General features: G+C 41.8%; 1 protein-coding gene across 5 annotated transcripts in view; it reads right to left on the bottom strand.

Moving 5' to 3' along the window:
- Nucleotides 1-23,353, bottom strand: part of LOC137629622 (streptococcal hemagglutinin-like) — a 127,430-nt gene that overhangs the window by 64,022 nt on the left and 40,055 nt on the right. For all 5 annotated transcript variants that reach the window (XM_068361126.1, XM_068361124.1, XM_068361125.1 and 2 more), the window contains exons 5-8: nucleotides 18,877-19,098; nucleotides 16,831-17,039; nucleotides 1,201-1,382; nucleotides 599-839 (exon numbers count right to left, since the gene is read on the bottom strand). In XM_068361126.1, coding sequence (XP_068217227.1) covers nucleotides 599-839; nucleotides 1,201-1,382; nucleotides 16,831-17,039; nucleotides 18,877-19,098 — 854 coding nt within the window. The remainder of the gene's footprint in view (nucleotides 1-598; nucleotides 840-1,200; nucleotides 1,383-16,830; nucleotides 17,040-18,876; nucleotides 19,099-23,353) is intronic.

Raw genomic sequence — 23,353 nt, 5'->3', positions numbered from 1 at the left:
TGGAACTAGTTCTTTTTTACAATATTTCTCAGTATAGAAAATACTTATTGAAAGTTTTCAGAAACTATCTTTGTACTAGACTGCTAGTGGAGAACACCTGCGTGTGTTATTTACAAATTTGGTTCCAGTTGCAGCTAAGAACATAATATTATTGCAATACAGAGCCATAAAAGACAATGTGTACTGAGGAGAAAAAAAAAAACTACATTCCTTAATAGCCCAAAGGCTGAAAACCTTTGGATGCTGTGGCTAGTTGTTCCACAGAATAAAAATGATTCTGTTCACCACAGAAACAGATGAATATCAATTTTGTGCCAAATCCAGCCAGCATATCTTTTTTTTCTTTTTCAATCAGATTATGTTAGGGATTTTGCTAGATGAGGAAAACAGGCTATTATAAAATAATGTTTGTGATTGAGCAATTACTTGGTATTTGTATTGTATAAATTTTCTAAATGCATCACAGTCTAATTCACTTCAGTCCTTTAAAAAAAATTGAATCAATACTAAAACAAATTGAAAAACTTATTTCATTCCTAGAAAAATTTCATTTTTATTAAAATAGTTATATTCAATGTGAGAAATAAATTGCACATACCTTCTTTTTGCTATGCTCAGGACATAGTGGAAGCTCAAGGGAAACGTCAACAACAGGTACCCGACAAAGGGTATTATCGGAGAGGCGCGCTGTGCAGTGTGTAAATAATAACTGATCAACATTATACATTATATGCCGTAAGCAGTGTCTCGTGCCTGGCAGAGATGGCTCACCACACTCTCCTTTACCTTCACCATCGTCATATACACAAGCCCGACGCACCAATACTGACGACTTAAACCTGATCATATGAACGATAACTGTTACTACCGAAGTATAAGGATTTCCTAAAAGCATGGATTACAATTATTTTATGCTCAAGTACAATGAACAAATACAAAATTGTGCACAAACTCCACTGTTTTTATACAAGTTCTCAACTGCTGAACACATTTATCATGTACACACATAAGCAATGCAGTGAAACTTTCAATCCAATTACTATTAACCAAATTATAGTTAAATCATTTATTTTTCAAACTTTAAAACTACTGTAGCATTGCAGGCTGAAATTGAAAAAGGGAAATATCAGTTAGCAAAAAAAGTACTGTACTTCCCATTAGTTTTTACCAATTTTCTTATTAATTCCAGCAATTTATTACCTATGCTTCATCCTAGGAGATTCTTGATTTGTTTGGGTTTGGGAAGTAGTTCGGTAGAGACCACAGGCATCAGCTGCCAGGCGAGGGTGTGTGCGTGCGGCCTCTACCAAAGAGTTTGTGAGAGGGCATTTTCTATCTACTTCCCATGCACGCACTTCGCAACGTAATCGAGAGGCTTCAACCTGTGAAAGGTAAGGATTTGAAAAGTTAAATGGATAAAAAATTTCCCATTTCCCATTACCATTTCATCTTGCACATAGCCACCATTGAAAAAAGCCATCAAATGACAAATTTAGAGTAATTTGTATTTTTCCTAACTATACAAACTTGGAGCTCTTTACGTAGGAGTATTATTTCGGCGACAACTGAAACTAGCCATCAAAGATTTTGTGAGGTGTAACTACCCTCCACTAGTTAACGGAGGGGGTTAGCGGGAATAGACCAGGACTTTGCTCACACTAGCACTAGTAAACAACTGTCACTTTGCCATTGCAGTAGAACTTCCCGGGGAAGGTGATGGCAGGAACAGTAAGGGTTAAGAGCTCCAGGTTTATAGTTAGGAAAAAATACAAATTATTCCAAATTTGTCATTTCTTCTGCCACTGTATACAATCGTTATGCTCTTTACCTAGGAGACTCACTTCATGGCGGGTGGAAGTCCTAAAACCAATTGGTTGGTGATTGTCCCAGGATATTTACTCTGCTTTGCACAAGCTGCTTAGTAGGCACCCTGAACACCCTCCCGATCCTTTTAGGATGACGCTTGGGAAATTGGTGCTAGGTATAGAATTTAGCGATATGACTTGACCAGGTAAGTCTAATTTTTGGAGCTAAGCTCCTCACTAAACCTAAAGAGTGCCTTGATTGGAGAACAGGGACAGCAAATACAGTATATTAATACAGTATATATTAAAAAGAAAAATATGTTTAACCTTAGAGCATTTAATGAGATTGAAAACAAAATGGTATACTAAGAAACAGCTGAAACAACCCACCTACAGTTAGCACAGGTGAGCTTGCAGAGTTCCTCGAAGGCTGAGCCCCAAGAGAGGGGAGGGTGAAATAGTAAGTGACCAGTCACTCACACATTCACCCTAGACTTCCTCGTGTGTAACATCTGCCCTTAACCAACTGCTCCTTGTCCTACAGGAGCTGAGGTGTCACTGACCACATCTTGTGCAGCCACCACAGGACCTAAGGTGAATGTGTCTAGGTTCCTGTGGGTTATGTCTTGCAGGTGGTGGGTAGTGAAGGTTGTTTGCATTTTTCATACACGCACTTGTAACACCTGCACTACAGAGAAATTCTTCTAAAACACCGGGATGTGCCGATACCCCTGTCGTCATGTGCATGGGGACGCCGACCAGAATGAGAGGAATCTGACTGAATGGCCCTCTTGATTACCTGTCTGGGCCAGGAAGATATTGAGTTCTTAGTAATTTTCCTTTCGGTTCTCCCAGTACTTAATAAGAGCCTGTTGATCTGTGGGCGGGCTCTTGCTGTTCTCTTCAATTATTTCCGCAGCGTCCCCACACGGCACAGTAACAGCTGACTTGGATCATATGTTACTGAACAGAGACTTAATCCAGAAGGGCACGAAACTAGGACCGGCTACAGCCAGATTCTAAGTCTTGGCCACAAACTCAGGGACAAAACTGAGTGTCACTTCTCCCATCCCCTTAAATGGATACTGTCGTAGGGCAGACCACATAGCTCACCGAATCTTTTGGCAGAGGCCAGGGCTAGGAGGAATACCGTCTTCAGGGTCAAGTCTCGATCTAATGCTTGACAGAGGTTTGTATGGGGCTCCGTCCAATGAGCGTAGAACTTTCACTACCTTACCAGGAGGTGGTCAGACTTCTGACTGAGGGGGTGTGCGCTCTAAGTTCAGTATAAGGAGAGAAAATTCCGCTGAGGAGGAAATAACTTTATTAAGTTTGAAAAAGGGCTTAAGGCCAAGCTATAGCCTTTCACTGGCAACACTGAACAAAGTTTTTTCTCCCTAAGGTACAGCAATAACTCTGCTATTGTTGGTATAGTGGCACCAAGAGGAAAGATCCACAACACCAACCACAAAAGATGGACCACTTTGTCTGATATACTGAGGCAGGCGACTCCCAAAGATATCCTGCCATTCTCTTTGCAACTAGTCTCGAAAAGCCTTTCTTTGTGAGTAGTTGCTGGATAACCTTCAGGCGTGAAGACAAAGCGATGGGACTGCTTAATAGAAAATTTCCATGTGTGGTTGTCTGAATAGATCGGAAAGTGGAGGAAGCTCTTTTGGTGCCTCTGTGAGCAAATGCATGTTGCCACACCGGAGTTACTAAGGTCATTGAAAGGTCATGCGATGCCCTAACCTTGTTCAATAGCCTCCTTACTAGGCAGAAGGGGGGAATGTGTAAACATCTATCCTGTTCCAAGGATGTTGGCAGGCACCTCGACAGACTACCTGGGGATTCAGTACTGGAGAACGTTACACTGGTAAGTTTTCAGTTTAGGGATGTCAGAAACTGGTTGATAGTAAGCAAACTCTACGAAGTAAAAACATTGTTGGCTATCTGTTGTTTTAAAGACCATTTGGAGCCTACTGTCCGAGCCCTCCTGCTCGGATTGTCCACCAGCATGTTCTTTCCCAGGCTAAATCGGGGTGAGAGGGTTACTGAATTGTTTTCCTTCCATCTGAGGATCTCCACAGCCAGATGCCATGGATGCTGTGAAAAAGTACCTCCTTGTTAATTTATGTGACACCACCATAGGTGCAGCAGATGAGCCCCCACCCTTCTTTTGATGCATCTCAAGAGCAACAAATCTGAGGGAAGAGAGAGAAGGTCTACACCCACTAGCTCAAGTCTCTCTCTTGGTCTTGGCCTACCGGTACGAGTGCTTGGAGGGTCTAGGTGCTGAGACCAAAAGGTCTTCAGCGGCCACTGTAGAGACCAAATGCGCAGAGGGCCGTTGGGAACCAACTTTTCTAGAGTAGTGAAGTGTCCCAGCAGTCTTGGCCACTGATGTACTGGCAATGCATCTCATGAGTGAAACATCTGAGCTATCTCTCTCGGTTTCTATACTTGTTCCTCAGGCAGAAAAACCTTGCCTAGTCTGGTCATGATTTTCATCCCTAGATATACCATGTCTTCAGATGGTTGCAGGTGGGACTTATTGCAATTCATCATGATCCTCAGATCTCGGCAAAATGTAAGAAGCCCGTCTCGATGGAGGTGAAGGGTCTCCCACGAGTGTGCAAGAACCAGCCAATCGTCTAGATAACAAAGACGATGAATGCTGTTCTTGTGGGCTCGGGTTGACACTAGGGTAAAGATCCACGTGAACAGCTGGGGTGCCATGGACAGGCCGAAACACAGTACTGGTATATCATCCTTCCTAGTGTGAATCTCAGGTACTTCCTTGAGGATGGATGAACAGCAATCTGAAAGTATGCATCCTTGAGGTCTAACAATTTCATGAAGTCCTGTAGTCTGACAACCTGTCTGACTGTTTGGGCCATCTCTATCTTGAATGGAGTCTGTTGCAAGAACTTGTTTAAGGTTGAGAAATTAATGACTGGTCTCCAGCCTCCAAACACTTTTTCTACAAGAAATAAACGACTGCAGAAGCCTGAGGATCTTTCTGGGACCTCTTCGAAAGTGTCATTCTCTAAAATGGTCGGGACTCTGGCCCAAAGGGCCCGTTCCTTCGTGGACTAAATCGCGTAGGAATCTGACATCATCGAATGGAGGGTCAGAGGAGGAAGAGTGTGTGTGAACAGGACGATATATCTCTCTCTTAGTAAGGAGACCGAACAAGGTTCAGCCTCAGGGAGCATCCACCTCTGCCATCTGCTCTTCAAGGATCCCCCTACTAGTGGACTGGTCAGGGGAATACCCTCCCTACCGGGATCATCCTCATCTACTTCTCTTGCCTCCTTTGCCCCTCCTCGAGCCCCTTGTTTGAAAGGGCTGTTTGGGACCTTAGGTTTGCACTGGTTGTTTCTTCTGAGAACTCTTTTTTGACCCCTGAGCCTTAGCCGGAGAAGATCTCTGCGAAGGAGTTACCGCTGAGTGAGAACATGAGGTAATTTCCCTATGGAGGAGGGAGTCCTGGCTTGCTTTCTTCCATCTGTCAGCCAGTGCCTCGATGTCTTTCACACTGAAGAGGGAAAGACTGTCCATTGAGAAGTTGCGTAACCTCATCACTTCTCCCTTATGTAACTACGGCTGGAATTTTGAGACTACCGCAGTGTGTCGACTAAAACCCAGTTGACCCACTGGTTCACAGCATTCTGTGTTAATCTAAGGTCCTAGTTCCCGAAAGCAGGAAGGTCAAAAGCGCTTCCTTACCTCGTTCTTCACGAGGTAGCCTACTTCTCTTTACCAGTAGTCCAACCATGAAACGGATTGCAACGAACACTTTACAACCCGTTCCATGTTGGCTGCGACACCTGCAGAGAAATGAGCCGGCAAAGTTTCCAGTTTGGCAAAAGAAGAGTTCTGTGTCAGAGCCAGATACGGCGGTAGGGCAGACGGATCATCCTCGACAACCTCGTAATACTTCCTCTGTCCGATGTAAGGGGGAGGAAGTAACCGAGAGGAGCCAACCGACCGAAGGGACTGAGATGCTTCCACCACTTGAATGTAAGGCCTCTTCTTTGCCATCTTCACCTACCTTGACCAAGGCAAAGCTAATTTAGTTCTAGCAGGTTTTGGTGTATCGCAGAAGAAGTCTAGGACTGTGTCCTTACCCTCAGTTGGAACCTGATCGGGTTCCCCTCGAGTTAACCTTCCTAATGCTGGGCAGGACTTGCAAAAAGAAGTGGTCTGCATCTTTTTGCTCTAGGGGAGATATCTTAGGGTTCACAGACGCCGGCAGCGCTCCATTGGAATGTTCCAAGTTGTTACCAAAAGGTTACTCCTCCTCTTAGCTGGTACCCATAGCAGCCTGGAGTGGCTCAAGATCATCACCAGAGTTCCTTCTCACAGAGAAATGGGCCCTCGAAGGAAGAACGTTGTACTTCGGTCTTATGGAGACAGATGTTGAAGCCGATAATCAATCGATCCTGAGACTGCCTGCTTCACCGCCTGCACAAGGTCTAGGAACCAGGGGACGCTCTAGAGAATAAGACTGTTCTCAATTGAGGCCCCCTGAACTTGTTTCCTTGGCTTAGGTGAAGTGCCAGGGAGAGGGAGGGCACGTGAGGAAGTCTCCTCATGCCCTTCCTTGTGCTCAACTTCCCTAAGGAAGAGAGCGCCGTTCACATGTCTATCTGAGAGATAGGCCTGTGAAGGAAAAGCAACCTTCCATTGCAAAGAACCTGTTGTTCCTCTCACAAAGCAAACAGACTGCTAGGAGCACATTAGTGAGGTGAGAGCTGGTAAGGCGCTTCTCAGCTCGCACAAGGTAAAGTATCCACCTGTGCTCACCTGTAGCGAGGTAGTTTGACAGTAAGCAGAGTAATGAGAAACTTGATCTTCCTCATTCCTGTTTTCCTGGGGACAAACTAACTAGTTTAGCTTTTTGATCTCATGAAATTAAAATTCTCTTGATGGACCTTGATTCTTATGGAGGTGTAAACCCAAATGGTATTTTTCCTTTATTTTCTATAAAGACTGCAGATTTCTTGGCTCAAAGTTATTTGTTATTTTACGCAGTTAGTAAGAAGAGCAGCTATTAGTACTTGTTGGAAAATTGGTAACATTACTCCACTATGTAAATGTGTTTGTGGTAGCTCAAGTCCAACTGATTACAGTATCACCAAATTTCCATAACTCCCATATTATCGAGAGTTTTTGAACGTCTTTTAGCAAAACGTCTGAATAGGTTCCCTAGTTTGCAATTTGGCAATTTGGTTTTTGTAAAGGCCTTGGAGCATATGATGCCCTTCTTACAATCTCCAATGATGTACAGAAATCCCTTGATTGGGGTCAGGAAGTTTGTATAATTGGCCTTGATTTTAGTGCTGCCTTTGACTGCGTTAATCATGAGGCCCTTGTTTTCAAACTTGAACAGTTGGGAGTGGGAGGGTCTTTTCTCAGTATCATTATTGAATCTTTATGTAATAAATCGCAAAGACTTATTGTTGATGGGTATCCTAGTGAGTATAGGAATGTGATATTTATTGTTCCTCAGGGTAGTGTTCTTGGCCCATTACCTTTCATATTATATACACATGTAGTTTGGCCTAGAAAATAAGCTCGTTGCATATGCAGATGATGCTACTCTCTTTACATCAATTCCATCTCCTGAATGTAGATCCGACGTTGATGAACCCCTTAATAACGATCTAGCAAAAATTAGTGCATGGTGTTAATTATGGGGCATGAAGTTGAATCCTAAAACTCAAAGAATGATTGTAAGTAGGTTAATGACAGTTGCTCCTCAACATCCAGATCTCAGCATTGATAATGTTTCTTTAACGTTATATGAAACTTTTAAAACTTTAGATGTGATTCTCGACAGCAAATTTAGTTTTGAAAAACACTTTAGGTCTGTCACTTCTTCAATTGCACAAAAAATTGGCTTATTGAGAAAATCTTGTAAGATTTTCAGTGACCAATCTATTAATAAGAAGTGTTTTAATTCTTTCCTTCTACCTTGTTTTGAGTATTGTTCTCCCGTCTGGTCTTCAGCTGCTGATTCTCATCTTAATTTGTTGGACAGGAACTTACAGTCTATTAAATTTCTTATTCCTGATTTAGATATTAATCTCTGGCACCTTCATTCAATTACTGTTCTGCATGTTGCATATGATTTTTCATAATTCTGACCATCCTTTACATTTAGATCTTCCTGGACAATACCATCTTGTGTGTAATACCAGGTATGCTGTTAATTCCAATAGTCAAGCCTTCTCCATCATGAGGCTCAATACTACACAGAATTCTAGAAGTTTTATTCCAGCTGTGACCAAGTTTTGGAATGATCTTCTTAATCGAGTGGTTGAATCGGTAGAACTTCCCAAGTTCAAGCTTGCAGCAAAGTTGATATAAGCCACTACAGTGGTGTTGTAGCTCATCACCCCCGAGTGACCCGCCAGGAACTGGTGGAACATCCGAAGGGCCAGGAAGACGGCCTTCATCTCTAAGAAGTTTATGTGAAGGTCCTTTTCGATCTCTAACCAGTGGCCTGAGGTCGTATGGTGCAGCACGTGGGGCTCTACCCTTCTTTTGATGCATCAGAAAGCAGCATCAAGTCCAAGGGGAGTCGTAGGTCAAGAGGAAGAAAAATTCGGAATCTTGAATTGTTCCCGTTTGCCCCTTTCCTCCTTCCCGGCGGTTGAGTTATTATATGTTTGCGGAGAGGAAAATGACGCGACGGTAACCTGTAGAAAGTAAGCCTATTTCTCCTCAGAGAGAGGAGTGAAGTTCTTGAAGGAGATGACCTACCTTTATGCTCCAGTTCAGTCTCCTTGCGCACACCTGCCTGTGGTCGGGAATCCTGCTGTGACTTCTTGGTAGTAGAAGGCTGACGCTGTCCATTCTACCTTCTTCCCTGTTCTGGCCGTCGAGCAACCAAAGGATGTTGAAGCGTTGGCTAATGTCAATGCATTGGCAAGTGTTGACGCGTTGGCGAGTGTTTACAGGGGGGTAAGCATTGACGCATTGGAAAGCGCTGGAGATTTGGTGAGCGCTGGCGAGTTGGTTAGAGCTGACGGAGGGTGAAATCTCATGAGTTGGAGAGAGCTGGTGCATTGGCAGGCGCTGACGTGAAGGCGAGCATTAACGCGTGGGTGAGCATTGACGCTTGGGAGAGCGTTGACGAGCCGTCTGCGCTGGAATATCCGTAGGTGCCCTAGAAGAGGGCGAACGGCGTATTGCTGAAACGCAGGCGGGAGAAAGACTTCCTGGCGTGGCGCATTTTTTCAGCGAACGGCAAGAAGGGTGTGTGGGAGAACAACGCGTTGGTGAACGATGATAGAAGGGAGAATGGTGATCAGGAGAATCATGCGAAGGGAGCAATGGCGAAAACCAATCAAAGGATCAGTGCGTCGACGATGATCAGCGAGCAGGTGATTGGTAAGTGGTAAGTTGGCAAGCAGCAGGATGAGAACCAGGAGACTGACGAGTAGGAGGTCCGCGAGCAGGGGTACGGCGAATAGAAGGTAGGTGAAGAGCCGAACGTAGGTCAGGTGACAGGATGTTCCCTTTGGAAGGACGAACATACTTAAGAGAGGATCGCAAACGATTCTTAAACGGTGAATTATGAACCATGGTTCGGTGACAAGGAGCAGAGTCCAAGGAGGTGGGCTAAGATATGGAGGCAGGTGCAGGTTGAGAACCAGGCGAGGCAGGGTGAGAAGGCTCCTCCTCCAAGGAGGGTTGCGATGACGAGGCTAAAGAACCAAAGAAGCATCTCTATGAAGGAGCACCTCTAAGGTGAAGCGCAGGACAATCATAGCGGGGTCTACAACCACAGTGATGCCCCACAGGGGTGGGGGGATTAGCAAACTGATCAGCAACAGCAGCAGGCCTCCAAAATGGAGTCTCTATGAGTACACCCCCTTGAGAGGAGGAAACAATCGCAAGAGAGACATACCTAGGACTTTGCTCCCTCCCTGAAGAAGGTCAGCCGGGGGGGGGGGGGGGGGGGGGGAGCACAGTCTTCAGCAGCGGTGGAAGAAGCAGACAAAGCAGGAGTCAGCTGGCAGGGCAGCAGACCTCTGACACTATGACATTAACGAGGGCCATAGGGTCTACTTCGACTACAAAGAACGCTGCAAACCAACAACCCAATGCAGTAGCTGCAGCAGAGCCTCCTTGGAAGGAGGGCTAGGCAAACTCAGTGACGGCCAAACCTGTAACAGAGGAGACAAGGACAAGTACTCCCCTGGGGGGAGAGGCGGGGCTGCTTCACTAAGGGAAGCAACACCGACTCAGGAGGACCAAGGTTGTCCAAGAGTTAAATGGTCTACGCTACTGCTCGATAGTCCCCCGGAAAAAAACGTTCGAGCAGGAGCTTCGGAGGAAGGTCAGGAAGTGGAAGAAGAAGCCTTTGGTTTCTTCTGCTTCGAAATAACTTTCTAAGGAGAAGAATCTCGCTTGGACTTCTTACACCGACGTCCGAACCTCTCCCACTTGGAGGCAGACCACTCCCAGCATTAAATACACTTAGATTCACTACATCGTTGCCCGCTGAAGGCTAGGCAAAGATGGTGAGGATCAGTGTCCTCTGTGGACATAAAGGTACCGCAGGTTCAGCCCTCAGGGCCAGGGCATGTGCGCATGAATCCCAGAAAGGATCTCAAGACACACACACTGAAAAGAAAAGGACAAAAATATTAATGGCAGTCCAAAATATGCGAGGAGGAAGAGCAGTAACAACTGTTCCCCCATCTGAGTCAAAAGTAAAGTGAAGCACAGTCACAGGTGTGTGAGTGAGAGGAGTAGCTAACTATGTCCCCTACCCCAGCTAACTAGCAAGATGGGTAGATAACCCTCGCTAGAATTTAATGGCTCATCCTTTCAGCTTCGCCGAAAGAAATACCCCTAATAACCCCATAAATAGTGTAGGTTTGTATTCCAGTTACAGAATAAAAGTCTCACTTTTGCCAGGCTTATGAAGTTAAGTATTGTCACAGCCAGGACCGATCACCTGGATCGAACCAAAAGAGAATACAGTCATAACAGGCTAACAATCATTCAACCAACCCTGAAAGCACTGGTTGACTGATACTCCCTCTGGAATAATGAGAGTAGCTTCTAAGGAACTTTTTTCGAGAGGCCTTATGCACAACTACTGCTTTCTCTTCCTTTTAAGAAGCACCTGATGAAGGAAATAGCACCCTAAAGGTGTTACTGTGACTGAATATTAGTTGGTTGACAGACTGACCGTCCGTTTGTGGACAGTACCTCATGGCTACAGACTGTCTTCATAAAACTGTTCTTGTTTCCTCTACACAAAATATGAGTAAAAAATCAAAATGGTTCAGAGAACATTTAATTGAGAGGCAGAGAAAGAATCGGGCTGTGAATAGTCTCGTTCTATGTCTGGAAATAGTCTTGGCACCTGAGAGTAGGAGCAGTGCAGTGTATCCTCCCTAGGGAGAACAGATGCAGTCGTGTGATCGGTCAGGCTCTGAGCTCGGAAGCCGAATGGGGACTAGTACCGACCAGCTTGGCACAGTCCAAAGCTCCTTATTGTATTCCATACTACCAAGCAGTACAGTGATGCCTCGCAACACGAAATTAATTGGTTCCGTAAGGGCTTTCGTGAAGTGATTTTTTCGTGTAACGAGTCGCCTTTTACATGTAAATTGCCTAATTCATTCCAGACCCAAGAGAAATATTCGCCAATAAACAGTACTAAATATAAGAAAAATACTATAATTTGATCATTTAATAATAAATAAACATAAATTTTCTGAAAAACAAGTGTTTAATTAGTACAGTGGAACCTCTACACACAAACGTATCTACACCCGAATTTTCCAACATCCGAAGTAATATTCGAGCAAATTTTTGAATATACACCCGAATTTTATTTCGACACACAAAGTAAGCAATTTTCGTCGTACAGGTTGTATCCGAATTTTTCGACACGCGAAGTACAATTCGAACACGTTCCTACTCTACGCCCGAATGTTTTTTTCGACACCCGAAGTAAACAATACTCGTACGCGTTGTCGGTGCTCATAGCGCCTGAAGTGTTTTTTATTTCCGCCGATAGAAGGCAGCACTTCGACCTCGGAGGGACCCTCAATTAGCGCGGCTCGGGTCAGTCCTCTGTTCTCGTCGGCTTCTTGCGGTTGTGCCCTGTGCGTTCTGCTATTAACTGTTTTAATCATGATTTTTTACGTGCATCCTTTAACGGTAATTTACATAAAGTATGGGTCCTAAAAGGCTTAGTTTTGCAAGTGGCAGTGGTAGTGGTGCGAAAAGGAAGAAGGAAATGCTTTCTTTAGACGTAAAGCAGGAAATTATTGAAAAACATGAGCGTGGCGTCCGCAAGAGTGAACTTGCTAAACAGTATGGCCATAATATGTCGACGATCTCGACAATCCTTAAACAGAAGGAAGCTATTAAAGCAGTGAAACCTTCTAAGGGGATCACCATTATTTCAAAACGCCGTAGCCCTACCATAGAAGAGATGGAACGACTTCTGCTAGTGTGGATCAAGGACAGAGAGATCGTTGGCGACACCATCACCGAGACCGTCATCTACGAGAAGGCGCACGCCATCTTTACGGACTTGAAGGAGGAGAGCTCTGGGGGTGATGCTGGGGAGAGTTCAATCGAACCTTCCTCAGATGATTTCAAGGCATCTCGTGGCTGGTTTGAGAAATTTAAGAAACGGTCCGGGATTCATTCAGTTCTTTGCCACGGAGAGGCTGCTAGTGCGGACACAAAGGCTGCAGCTGACTTTGTCAAGAACTTCGAAAGGATCGTGCTGGAAGAAGGCTACGTAGAGCAGCAAGTGTTTAATTGTGATGAAACCGGGCTGTTTTGGGAGAAGATGCCCAGTCGAACCTACATCACCGCCGAAGAGAAGAAATTGCCTGGGCATAAGCCAATGAAGGATTGGTTGACTCTTGCCCTATGTGCCAACGTTAGCGGGGACTTTAAAGTCAAGCCCTTACTGGTTTACCATTCCGAGAACCCTAGGGCCTTTAAGGCACACAACGTCGATAAGGACAAGCTTCATGTTTTCTGGCAATCCAACTCGAAGGCCTGGGTCACTAGGCAGTTCTTTGTGCAATGGGTTAACCAAGTTTTTGGCCCTTCTGTGAAGAAGTATCTTCATGAACAGAAATTGCCTGTAAAGTGCCTGCTATGCCTTGACAATGCACCCGCTCACCCCCCCGGGACTTGAAGAAGATATCTTCGATGAATTTAAGTTCATAAAGGTGCTGTATCTTCCACCGAATACCACCTCTATCCTCCAGCCCATGGACCAGCAAGTCATCTCTAATTTTAAGAAGCTGTACACCAAGCACTTATTTAAGCAGTGCTTTAATGTCACGCAAAGAACCAACTTAACTTTGCGTGAATTTTGGAGGAGCCACTTCAACATCGTGCACTGCTTGAAGATCATAGATCAGGCTTGGGTGGGATTAACTCGACGGACCCTCAATTCTGCCTGGAAGAAGCTGTGGCCTGATGCAGTTTCTTCCAGAGATTTCGAAGGTTTTGACCCCGAACCTGATCCCGTGGTGGGTGCAGCGGAAGACGTAGAGGATATCGTCTCCCTTGGCAAGTCCATGGGTCTGGAGGTCGACGCAGATGACGTTACGGAACTCGTCGCCGAACATCAAGACGAACTTACTACAGAGGAGCTCAAGGAATTCCATGCTATGTCTGAGCACATGAGTGATGACGAGGAAGGGAGCGAGGAGGTAGAACATGTGTTAGGTTCGGCGCATATAAAAGAGGTGTTAGGAAAATATCAAGACGTGGTCGACTTCATCGACAAATACCACCCAAAAAAATTGCAGGTTTGTCGTGTAGTTTCGCAGTTTGATGATGTTTCCCTAACTCACTTTCGAAACATTCTGAAAAGCCGTACCAAGCAACTATCTATCGATAATTTCTTTAAAAAACTACGAAGCGAACTCGTGATGAAGAGGATGTAAGTGATTCGAAGAAAACGGCAAAGAGTGAAGCAGAAGAAAGTGAAACAAAGAAAACGGCAAAGACTGAAGCGAAAGAAATTCAATCAATTTTAAGTGTAGAGAGTGAAAGTGATTAAAATTAATCATCAAAAAGAAAAAAAAGAAAATGTAAAAAAAAATATAAAATATAAAAAAGAAAAAAAAAAATAAGCTAAGTTATGTTAAAGTTCACTCAGTGTAAGTTAGAATAAGTTACGGTAGTGTACGTTTATCGTAGTTAACCTCTCTACCTCCTCACCGCCCGTCCGTCTCCTCTCTGCGTAGCAAGACCAACAACACCTGCGCTGGAGTTTCTAAGGTAAAGTGACGCTAAAAACCCGTTTCTTATTTATCATTTTTTGCTAATTCTTCTTATTTACATGTCTATTATCTAATTTAGTGTGCATTATTCTCATGGGAAATTATGTGTAGTAGTTTATTAAGAAGTTATCATAGGTTTTTGGGCTCAACCACGGATTAATCCTATTTCAATGTATTCTTATGGGAAAATTCGTTTCTACATCTGAACATTTTCTACATCCGAAGTTGGTTCTGGAACGGATTAAATTCGTATGTAGAGGTACCACTGTATGTGGAACCTTACCTTTGGAGTAAGGTGATGTCCAAGAGCAAAGTGCGGGGCGGTAGAGGAGGATGAAAACGGCAGAAAACATTTACGTACAAGTGGCAGAAAACGTAAACACTTAACTTTCCAAAACAGATTTATAAATGACAGAAAACATTAACAATTAATTTTAGGAAACGCATCTATAAATGGCAGGAAATATTAACACTTAACTTTACGATAAACTTGAAACAAAATTTATTTTTTTTTTCCTTTTTCTATCATTTTTTTTTTATTTTACTTTACGTTTTCAATGACACTACGTGTTATCTTCATCACTGCCACTTTCATTTCTTAGCTGGCGCTTGGTCTGCTTTTACCAAAGGCCTCTTAATAAAATATCCATCCAAAGAAGCTCGTTTCTGCCTGCTTCTTGAAATTTTCCTGAGCACACTTAACCGCATGCCAGCCTCGTAATTCTAGATTATTTCCATCTTCATCTCCATGGAAAACATCATCCTCTTCTTTCCCTTGACATCAGCAACTTTCTTGGGACCCATGGCTAATGATGTATCATAAGTATCACACACCATAACAGTACATACTGTAAAATTGTTACAAAAGCAAATTCACAAACACTTAAGTCAATACGTACGATACCGTTGCCAGAACGAGAAAACATAGGAATGCCGATGCGTAGATGCACAATGGGATACTGTACAGTAGATGCTGACCAAAAGGAGAGCAGGATCTCATGGTGGTAACTAGCATCCGGGTAGGGAGATAACCAATAGGAACGCAGAAGGATGGTAGTGAGTTTACAGGCTGGCGGTGCGCGTATTTTAAAATCCTTCTCAGATATGGTCGGGCTCCAGCTCCGTACCACCCTTCGTTGTCCGCAACATTTTTCGTGATCCAAGTCGTAAAATTCTTCGCATCTCCTTTCGTGAAGTGAAAATTTCGTAAGCTGATTCTTTCGTAGCTAGAGGTTTGACTGTAGTACGGTATACAATATCCTCATTTGAAGGTACTGGTGTTTTTCATGAAAGAAGCGAGACTTATGCCATAATCTATAGTCCAAGTGAAGTTGAAGTGATGGAGGGCACTCAAGCACCTCAATCACTGGCCTCGTGCAGTGATCATCCCTGTACGGGTTCGACTGACTACCGGCCACAGATGTGGCATGATCTGCCGCAACCAGGTTTGACTGGTTGTCAGCCCAGCGTGATCGGGCAGAGCCCCAAAGACCATCGACTCTCATATGGAACCAATGAGCTTCTGCAGGACTTCTTGCAATTGGCTTTTTTTTTTTTTTTTAGATTTTTTCTTCCTCTGACGTGAATTGTCAAGGTCAGATTTCCACTACTTTTTTTCTGAAAAGAATCATCAGAATTAGAATGAAAAGAGGAAGAAAAGGAGGAGAATAATGTCCCATAACTGATCCAAAAGTACCAGTCTGTTTACAACATCTCAAAAGATGAATAGCAGTGGCTGTTACCCCAAGCTGAGAACACTTATTGAACTGCTACACAGGGACAACTACCTGGGAACACTGGTAAGTGTCAGCAAGCTCACCAAATGCACAATTTTCCATGTTGGCCATGCAGGTACGGGCGACACTCAGTAAGAATCGTGACTCCCTCCAGATCCAGAGAAACTACCATGAAGTGAGATAAGACATTCTGAGTTTATTGTCTTTATGATCAGAGGGAGAACATCATTCCAAAGCGGGGGGAGGATGCTTACAGTCACCCCTTTACAAATGTAAACAATACATGGGGTTTCAAAGGTTTGTACTGTATTCTAAAAAGAACAAAATTCATTTCACCATATGCTTATCTTTTGGTGCACTCCCACTTACAAGTGAGAGTGCTCACAATTAACAAAAACCAAAACCAATACTTATCACAACATATGTAAAAAAAAAGATTCAAGTCGTCAGAGCAGTGCTATGATATATCTGTACCAGTTGTGACCAAAGATAAAGTGTGCATATTGTAACAGGCATGGGTAGAGGGGCCTTCCCCCTAACAATACCTGTCCTTAAGCAACTACCTTGTGACCAATTCAATGGAAGTGTGGCTAAAGATGCATACCTATTTCAAAGATCAAAAGGTTTGTATACGCCTAGGGCCAAATATAAGGTGCTGTACATGTATTCCTCTATTTATGAACAAGTTCTGTTCTAAGAGATTATTTGTCATTCAAATTTGTTTAAAAGCCCAAATCAGCAAGCCCCGCCATTCATAACAGTAGTTAGCCTAAAGTATTTAGCACTGTATTCTACTAAATAGTACTCCAATGGCATTTAGTCCCTTTGGCAATCTACTACTAAAACTTCCCTAGTAAGTAAAGGAAATACACATAAGTCTCAGAGGAATTTGGGGGAATCATACTAGCACTATTAACACAGGAAAAATAAAAAAATCCCACACAGAAGTAAGTTTGAAACAAAAGAAATTCAAGGAGTAATAAAGTGACATACCTGTCTTCTATGAGATGCCAAAGCAGCAGCCAGAATAACAGACCGATGGCAATTACCCCCACCAGATGGCTGACACAGATCCAGTGTTGAAATCTCAGGACTGTTTTGTCTTGTGTCCCAAATATCTGCAGTTGGATCAACCCATTCTTGCTGATTCCCACACATATCATCCACATCACTGAAGTCACTCTCCTCACTAATCTCGACGCCTGTGAAAAACAAGTATTTTACTATAATCTTGAGTTCATATTAAACCCTCCAGTCACTATATTAATTACCACACATAGTGACACCCCCAACAATGAATACAGAGCTATATTCATTATTGATTCACCAATATGTATTTTTCTAATACAGGAGGTATTTTAAAAATCTGAGGAAATAAATTAGGAAACTCATCTATGAATCAAAAAATGAATATGGTGGACCATACATTCCAAGAAATGTACAGTGTTGTTTTTCAATAATATGAAATTTTCCTTAAGAGAAATGTGGTTCTTTACAGAAAACTTTTACTACATCTACTCCACATACCTATACAGAAGACTAATCACCTGTATGACGAAACCAATAAAAAACACACACATCAACCTACACCTTGCACGATACCTTATAACTTACTAAATATCAAGGCCCTCCTTTTCTAAATCCTCTATCAAATAATCTATCAGGTATTTTCCTTTCTAGGTTTTCTTCTCATGTACCCAGCACCCACTTCATTACATTATCACCTTCATTTTTTTTTCTAAATTAAAATGGTTAACTTTTTGGACAAATTTGTTTTATTTAATATTACAGTATATTCTGATACAGTTTTTGCCCAGTGAATTTAGTTTTCATGTTCTTTATGCAACTATTTTTCTTGCCCTTATTGCTTAACATGTGTCTTTCACATCCCTTGATATAATTTATCACGTACATTCTACAAGTGAAAAGGTAGGCTTCTGTTAGTGTGACTTATATTCAATATCTTTAAAAAGTCCATGATTGTCTAAGACCCTTGGATGAAACTAAAGTTATATCCCAATCCAAAAGCTGCAGGAACAGCTCTAATAACTAATCTACCACTATACATAATCCTGAGCAACACAAAAGGATGGGTATATCAAAAGTCATGATCCATTTAAAACATGGTACAACTATGACCCACCAGGACTTTTTCCTATTTGTATTTTCTATTTAACCACTGTTTGTAAACATAAATCTAGATAATCCCGAGACAGCTTTATAATAAGAGAAGTCTATCAGACTGAAAATCAACTTTGCCATAGCATTTGATTTATTAATCACACTCCTGTCCAACACCCCAATACAACAACATTGGCTTATTTCTTGTCTTAAGTACAGGTGTTTTGAAAGATTTAAATACCAAATTTCTAATACAGTATTACTAAAATTTTTTAAATAAAGCCAGATCTTAATGTTTCCCAGGTTTGACATTCATGAATTTGATTATTTGGGAAGGCCCAAGCATTCCATCAAGTAAAATTCTTTATTATCTTTTCAAAATCAAATAACACCAACTACAGAATAGGCCTTGATAGAAAAGACAAAAACCCATTAAAGTATAAGACAAAATCTTTAACAAACTTATATGTATAACAGTATCAGACTTTACTTACTCTTTCCTGTTATATGACTAAGGTGTACTGTATTTGGTCTTATATAATACTATGATTTTATGTGTTTTCAGTTCAGGTGCATCCTCTCTTAAATAATTGTCCATGCACCCTAACTGAAAAGACATACTTGGGGTAAATTTTCATGACCTCGTATAATAATGGTTCTTTATCTTTTTTTTTCTATCAAGGTCTGTTCTGATCTTGGCATTACATAACTGTGAATCCTTTCCTGTATTTGATATTACATAACTATGAATACTAAATTTTTCTATGCTGTATGTGGGTATAGACATCTGGGACTCATTAAGGGGGCAACCATTATTGGAGGCTTTACAATATCTCAAGTGCATCTGTTACCTAACCTATAGCTCACTAATCCCCCCCCCAAAAAAAAAAAAATATCACCAAATAGAAAAACACATACCTAAAGGAAAGAGATCGGAATTATAAGCGTAATATTTTTCCCGTAGCGTATGGACCCGTAAGAGAGACTTAGGGAGAGAGGCCGCAGTAGCGTGACTGATGGCATGTTGGGGCAGTCTCCTAGGAGGTAAAGTAACCACCCTGGGTTGGTGGGCGGCCACTGAAGGCGGGTATGTGGCTGGGGCCATGACTAGACTCCTGCTGGGGCAACTTGATGATGGTGCTAAAACACAAGAAAATCATTAGTAGGAAAGTTTATAATAATGCATTAATAAATGGATTTGAGCAACAGTGGCAGATTCTTTTATAATTAAATTATGCTAATCATTCACTTGAATAATAGTTTCAAACATTACTCATTGGTATAAAACACTAGTCATTAGTATAAAAAAATTGCTTGTTTTTCTCACTTCTTACAAAAACTATACAAAAACAAACCAAGTTACTTTACACATACATACAGTATTCACTACATAGAAAGTTAGAAATTTTATGAAGTAATTTGTATTTTTACTAGACATACAAACCAGAGTCTGTCACATAAAATCAAAATGGTGCCACAAAGGACCTTCTGTTCTTCAAAAGGGCCAAGGTTATCCCGCAGAATATTTTGGGATCCACCTTTTGAGGGAAAAAAAATTCCCATGCACAGCAAGACCAACGAAAAGAGATACTTCTGAGGCAATGAAGATATCATGACTGTAGAAAATAATGCATTACAGTAGAACTCCCTTAGCCTTTTGCAAAGCATAGAGGAATCAAGTTCTATAAGTCAATCATAGGATTAGTTAGTACCACAACCTTTCATGTACAAATCAATTTGCTTAGTGGTATGATAGATTAATCTGAGAGTACTACTTATCATCTAGGCTATGTTCCATGACAGAGGCCTCCCAAAGATGCTTTTAAAGGGTAATATATTTTGAAGATTTAATACACAAAGTCCAGTACTCCAGCATAGAAAGTGTCATCCTAAAGGGAGCAATAGTTTTCAGCTAGTTCTTTAACCTAGCCTTCCACCAAAATCGCAGCACCACTTGACAAGTTAAACCTAGTTCTCCTGGACAGAGGACAAAGAGTGCCAGGAGTACTCAAGGATCTTAAAAGACCAGAAGGTCCAGGAATACAAATTTTGGCAAAAGCACAAGATGCTGACTGCTAATCCAGAGTAATAGGGGGTTAAGATGAATATTCAGAGAAGAGGAGTGCCTCTGCCTATCTAGTGGTGAAGTAACACTGAAGGATGAAGCTTGCGAAAAAACAAGATTTCAAAACAACTTACGAGTTAAATACACCAACATATAACTCATAGGTTCATTTGATTTTCAATTATAACCAGTAGATGATGAATCATAACTATTTTTTCAGATGAGCTCCACCTCTGCCTACTTGATGAACAACAGAAGTCGTATCTTCACCCCAGTGAGTGGGAGTGATTTTGGCTACAGGAATGAAACCTGGAATGGCTGACATTATCAAATTTTTGAAACTTAAAGATGAATACAATATTTCCATCAAAGGCCAGAGCTGCTAGAGAAATGAAAGGGCTGGAGCATGCAGCCATATCATTAGGGAGTGAAATATACTCTAGTAATCAAGGCATAGAAAAAGCAAGGAGCTAGAACTGGTAACAAGAGAATAATGAGGAGGAAGCATGGCACCAGCAACAGGTGGAGCTGGAGATGCAGTAATAGAAAGAGAAGTTATATTTTCAGCCTGCAGGCATTCTATTGAAGACTTGATGACTGACCAGATATAACTATAGATTGTGTCTGGCATAGCAGAGAAGACACGAGATTTCAAACAATTCAGAAAAGCATAATTGGCACAAAAACTAGGGAGATGAAGAAGGAGTTACTGATGGAAGTGGCAGATGACGATTGAGTGGCCTGAAGACAGAATGAGAAAAGGCAACTACACAAAACATTGAATTTATCATTCCCCCAACTGTAGTAGAATGCAAGAAATCCTCAACAATGAAAGTTTTATGAGAAGAAAAGTCCTCCTAAGTGGAAGAGTCACGAGTGCTGTAGCTCCCAGATAATTTGCGCTTCTTTTTAGGCACAGAAAACACTAAAATGACATCATATACAATATAGCTACTAACAGAAGACCATTTCATTTGATTCCAATCAATTCATAGAATCTGGCCCACCATTGGGGCTGGGTAGGCCATTTAGTGCTAAGGTGTAACTGTGAAAAATACCTCAAAGTTGTACTAAGAAACAATAATAGGCTGGAAAGTTAAATGGAAAAGATGAAATGGCAGTAAATTAAATTCTAAAATGTGATGTACCAAAGGGAAAAAGAGAAGCTGCAAAGACCCTTTTGTAATGCATACAGTACAATAAATGAGGTGCACCGATGGTGCAACCCCAAACCCTTGGGAAAACAGGATTCACTGAACAATGTACTAATTTTTACAAACTCCATGAAAGTCAAGACAAACAATGCTGACCCTTGTAACTCATTAGACAAACAATTCTGACTCTTATAATTTATTTGATAAAATTCAAGAGTACTCCGAGGCATATTAAGCCAAACAAGATAAATAAAAAAAGAAATTTACTTCCCTCTTCGGAGTTCAAAAAAACAAAACAAAAAAAACCCTTGTTACTCATACAATATCAGCCATTTAAAACAAAAATGCAGAAATCAAAAAATGCAAATATTAAATTAAATATCAGAAAGAACTAAATTCTAGGGAATTATGCAAATATACAAGGCAATATAACAATACTGAAGAAAGTATAGTAGAGAGTTAAATGAATGTGACACTTCCTTGTATAGTTCTAACAATTGATAGAAAACAACTGCATCCTATTGAGAAAATATTTGCTCAATGCAAAACCTAGGAATTGTAAGTAGCTTTTACCTATTATAATACAATCTGCAGTTTTATCTATAAAATGAGCAACAACAGTTTACCTGATCTGGCCTAATAAGTGGTCCACTCTACTCTTAATTCTATTGTGCTCCCTACAGAGATCAAATGAGGGAAGAGATGGGAGGCAGAAATGTTATCTCAAGAATAATACTTCTTCTTTGTCTACATCTTTTCCCACTTCTATGTGGGGTCGATGTTTCTGGTCAGCTTTCTCCATCTACCTCTGCCCCACACCTCATCAGCAGTTAATCCCTTAGATCGCAGGTCATCCTTGATACAGTCCACCCACCTTCGCTTTGGTCTTCCTCTCCTTCTCAAGAATAATACTGCGACCAATAAAGGGCAAAGAGTGTCATGAGGATGCTGGAAGCCGATCTGTGCTTCCAGGCTTTGGCAAATCAAGCTGTAGGGCAAGAATGCATATAACTCTAGGCAATCCTACCTCTACAAATCACATCTGTGGCCCATATTTAATCTGATTATAAGCAACAGCAGAGGGACAACCTGTGGTTTAGGAATGTTGCGAACTATTCCACCATTGGAATTTCCAACATCTACTACAGGCCCTAACAGACCACTCTGTTGAAAGAACTTGGTTCCTTTTTCTAAGATATTTTACAATTACAATGCAGCCTTGAATCGAGCCATGGTGTGACTATCACCCTGTGCCCTCCCAACTTGTTCATTTGTAGTGGCATGCACCACAGGCCCTTCTAGTGAATGCATCCCTCCTTCTTATGATATGCCACAGCAATGGTGCTGTCTGCCGTGACCCAAACATTTTGACCTTATGTCTCAAATGCTTGGAGTGCTAATTACACATTTTGGCCCATTATTTGAAAGGGTCTACTCCTTTTCCCCTAAGCCCTTACTTGCAGGTACAACATGTGGCCTTCCCATACTGATTGGATGCATCCATGAGTGACTGGATCTCTAGATAACCAGAATCATGGGGACTCCTTTCAACAGGTTGCGAGGTTCTAAACACCAGAGGATGTTTGACCACATCTCTGAAACTAGAACTGAATTGATAAGTTGGTCATGTACTGTATGTTGCTTTCCAGGCCTTAGCCAATTGGAGTTGGATTGAATTTATCTTAAAGCTACTGGAGGGGATCAGCTTCTCCAGGGAAATCAGATCTATCACACCCTGACATTTCTTTGAGGATGGGGCTGAAAATCTCCTAATCCCATTTATCGAGGACTATAGTCACCCATAATACTACCGCTAATGTGGTCCTTAGACTGGCCAGAGAGTGCTACATTGGATCCTTCTCTCTGGTTATGTTTCATTTTCCCATTGCCTACATATACACTGAATAGTCTGGCCTATTCTTTACACATTCTCTTGTCGCCATACACCTGACAAAACTGAGATTACTAAAGCTACTTTCCTCTTGGTAAGGGTTGGAGAGACTTAAAAGGCAGCTCTTCTAGTAGAGGGACACTAAAACAAATCTTTGTTCTGTAATCTTGGGTAGTGCCATAGCCTCTGTAACATGGTCTTTCACTGTCTTGGGTTAGAGTTCTCTTACATAATATTCTATCTTATTTCTTCCTCTTGTTCAATTTTTTATAGGAAATATTTATT

Source organism: Palaemon carinicauda, chromosome 37 (genome assembly GCF_036898095.1).
Source record: "Palaemon carinicauda isolate YSFRI2023 chromosome 37, ASM3689809v2, whole genome shotgun sequence".
Taxonomy (NCBI): domain Eukaryota; kingdom Metazoa; phylum Arthropoda; class Malacostraca; order Decapoda; family Palaemonidae; genus Palaemon; species Palaemon carinicauda.
The sequence above is the reverse complement of the archived record's forward strand: the minus strand, read 5'-3'. Positions and strand labels throughout refer to the sequence as shown.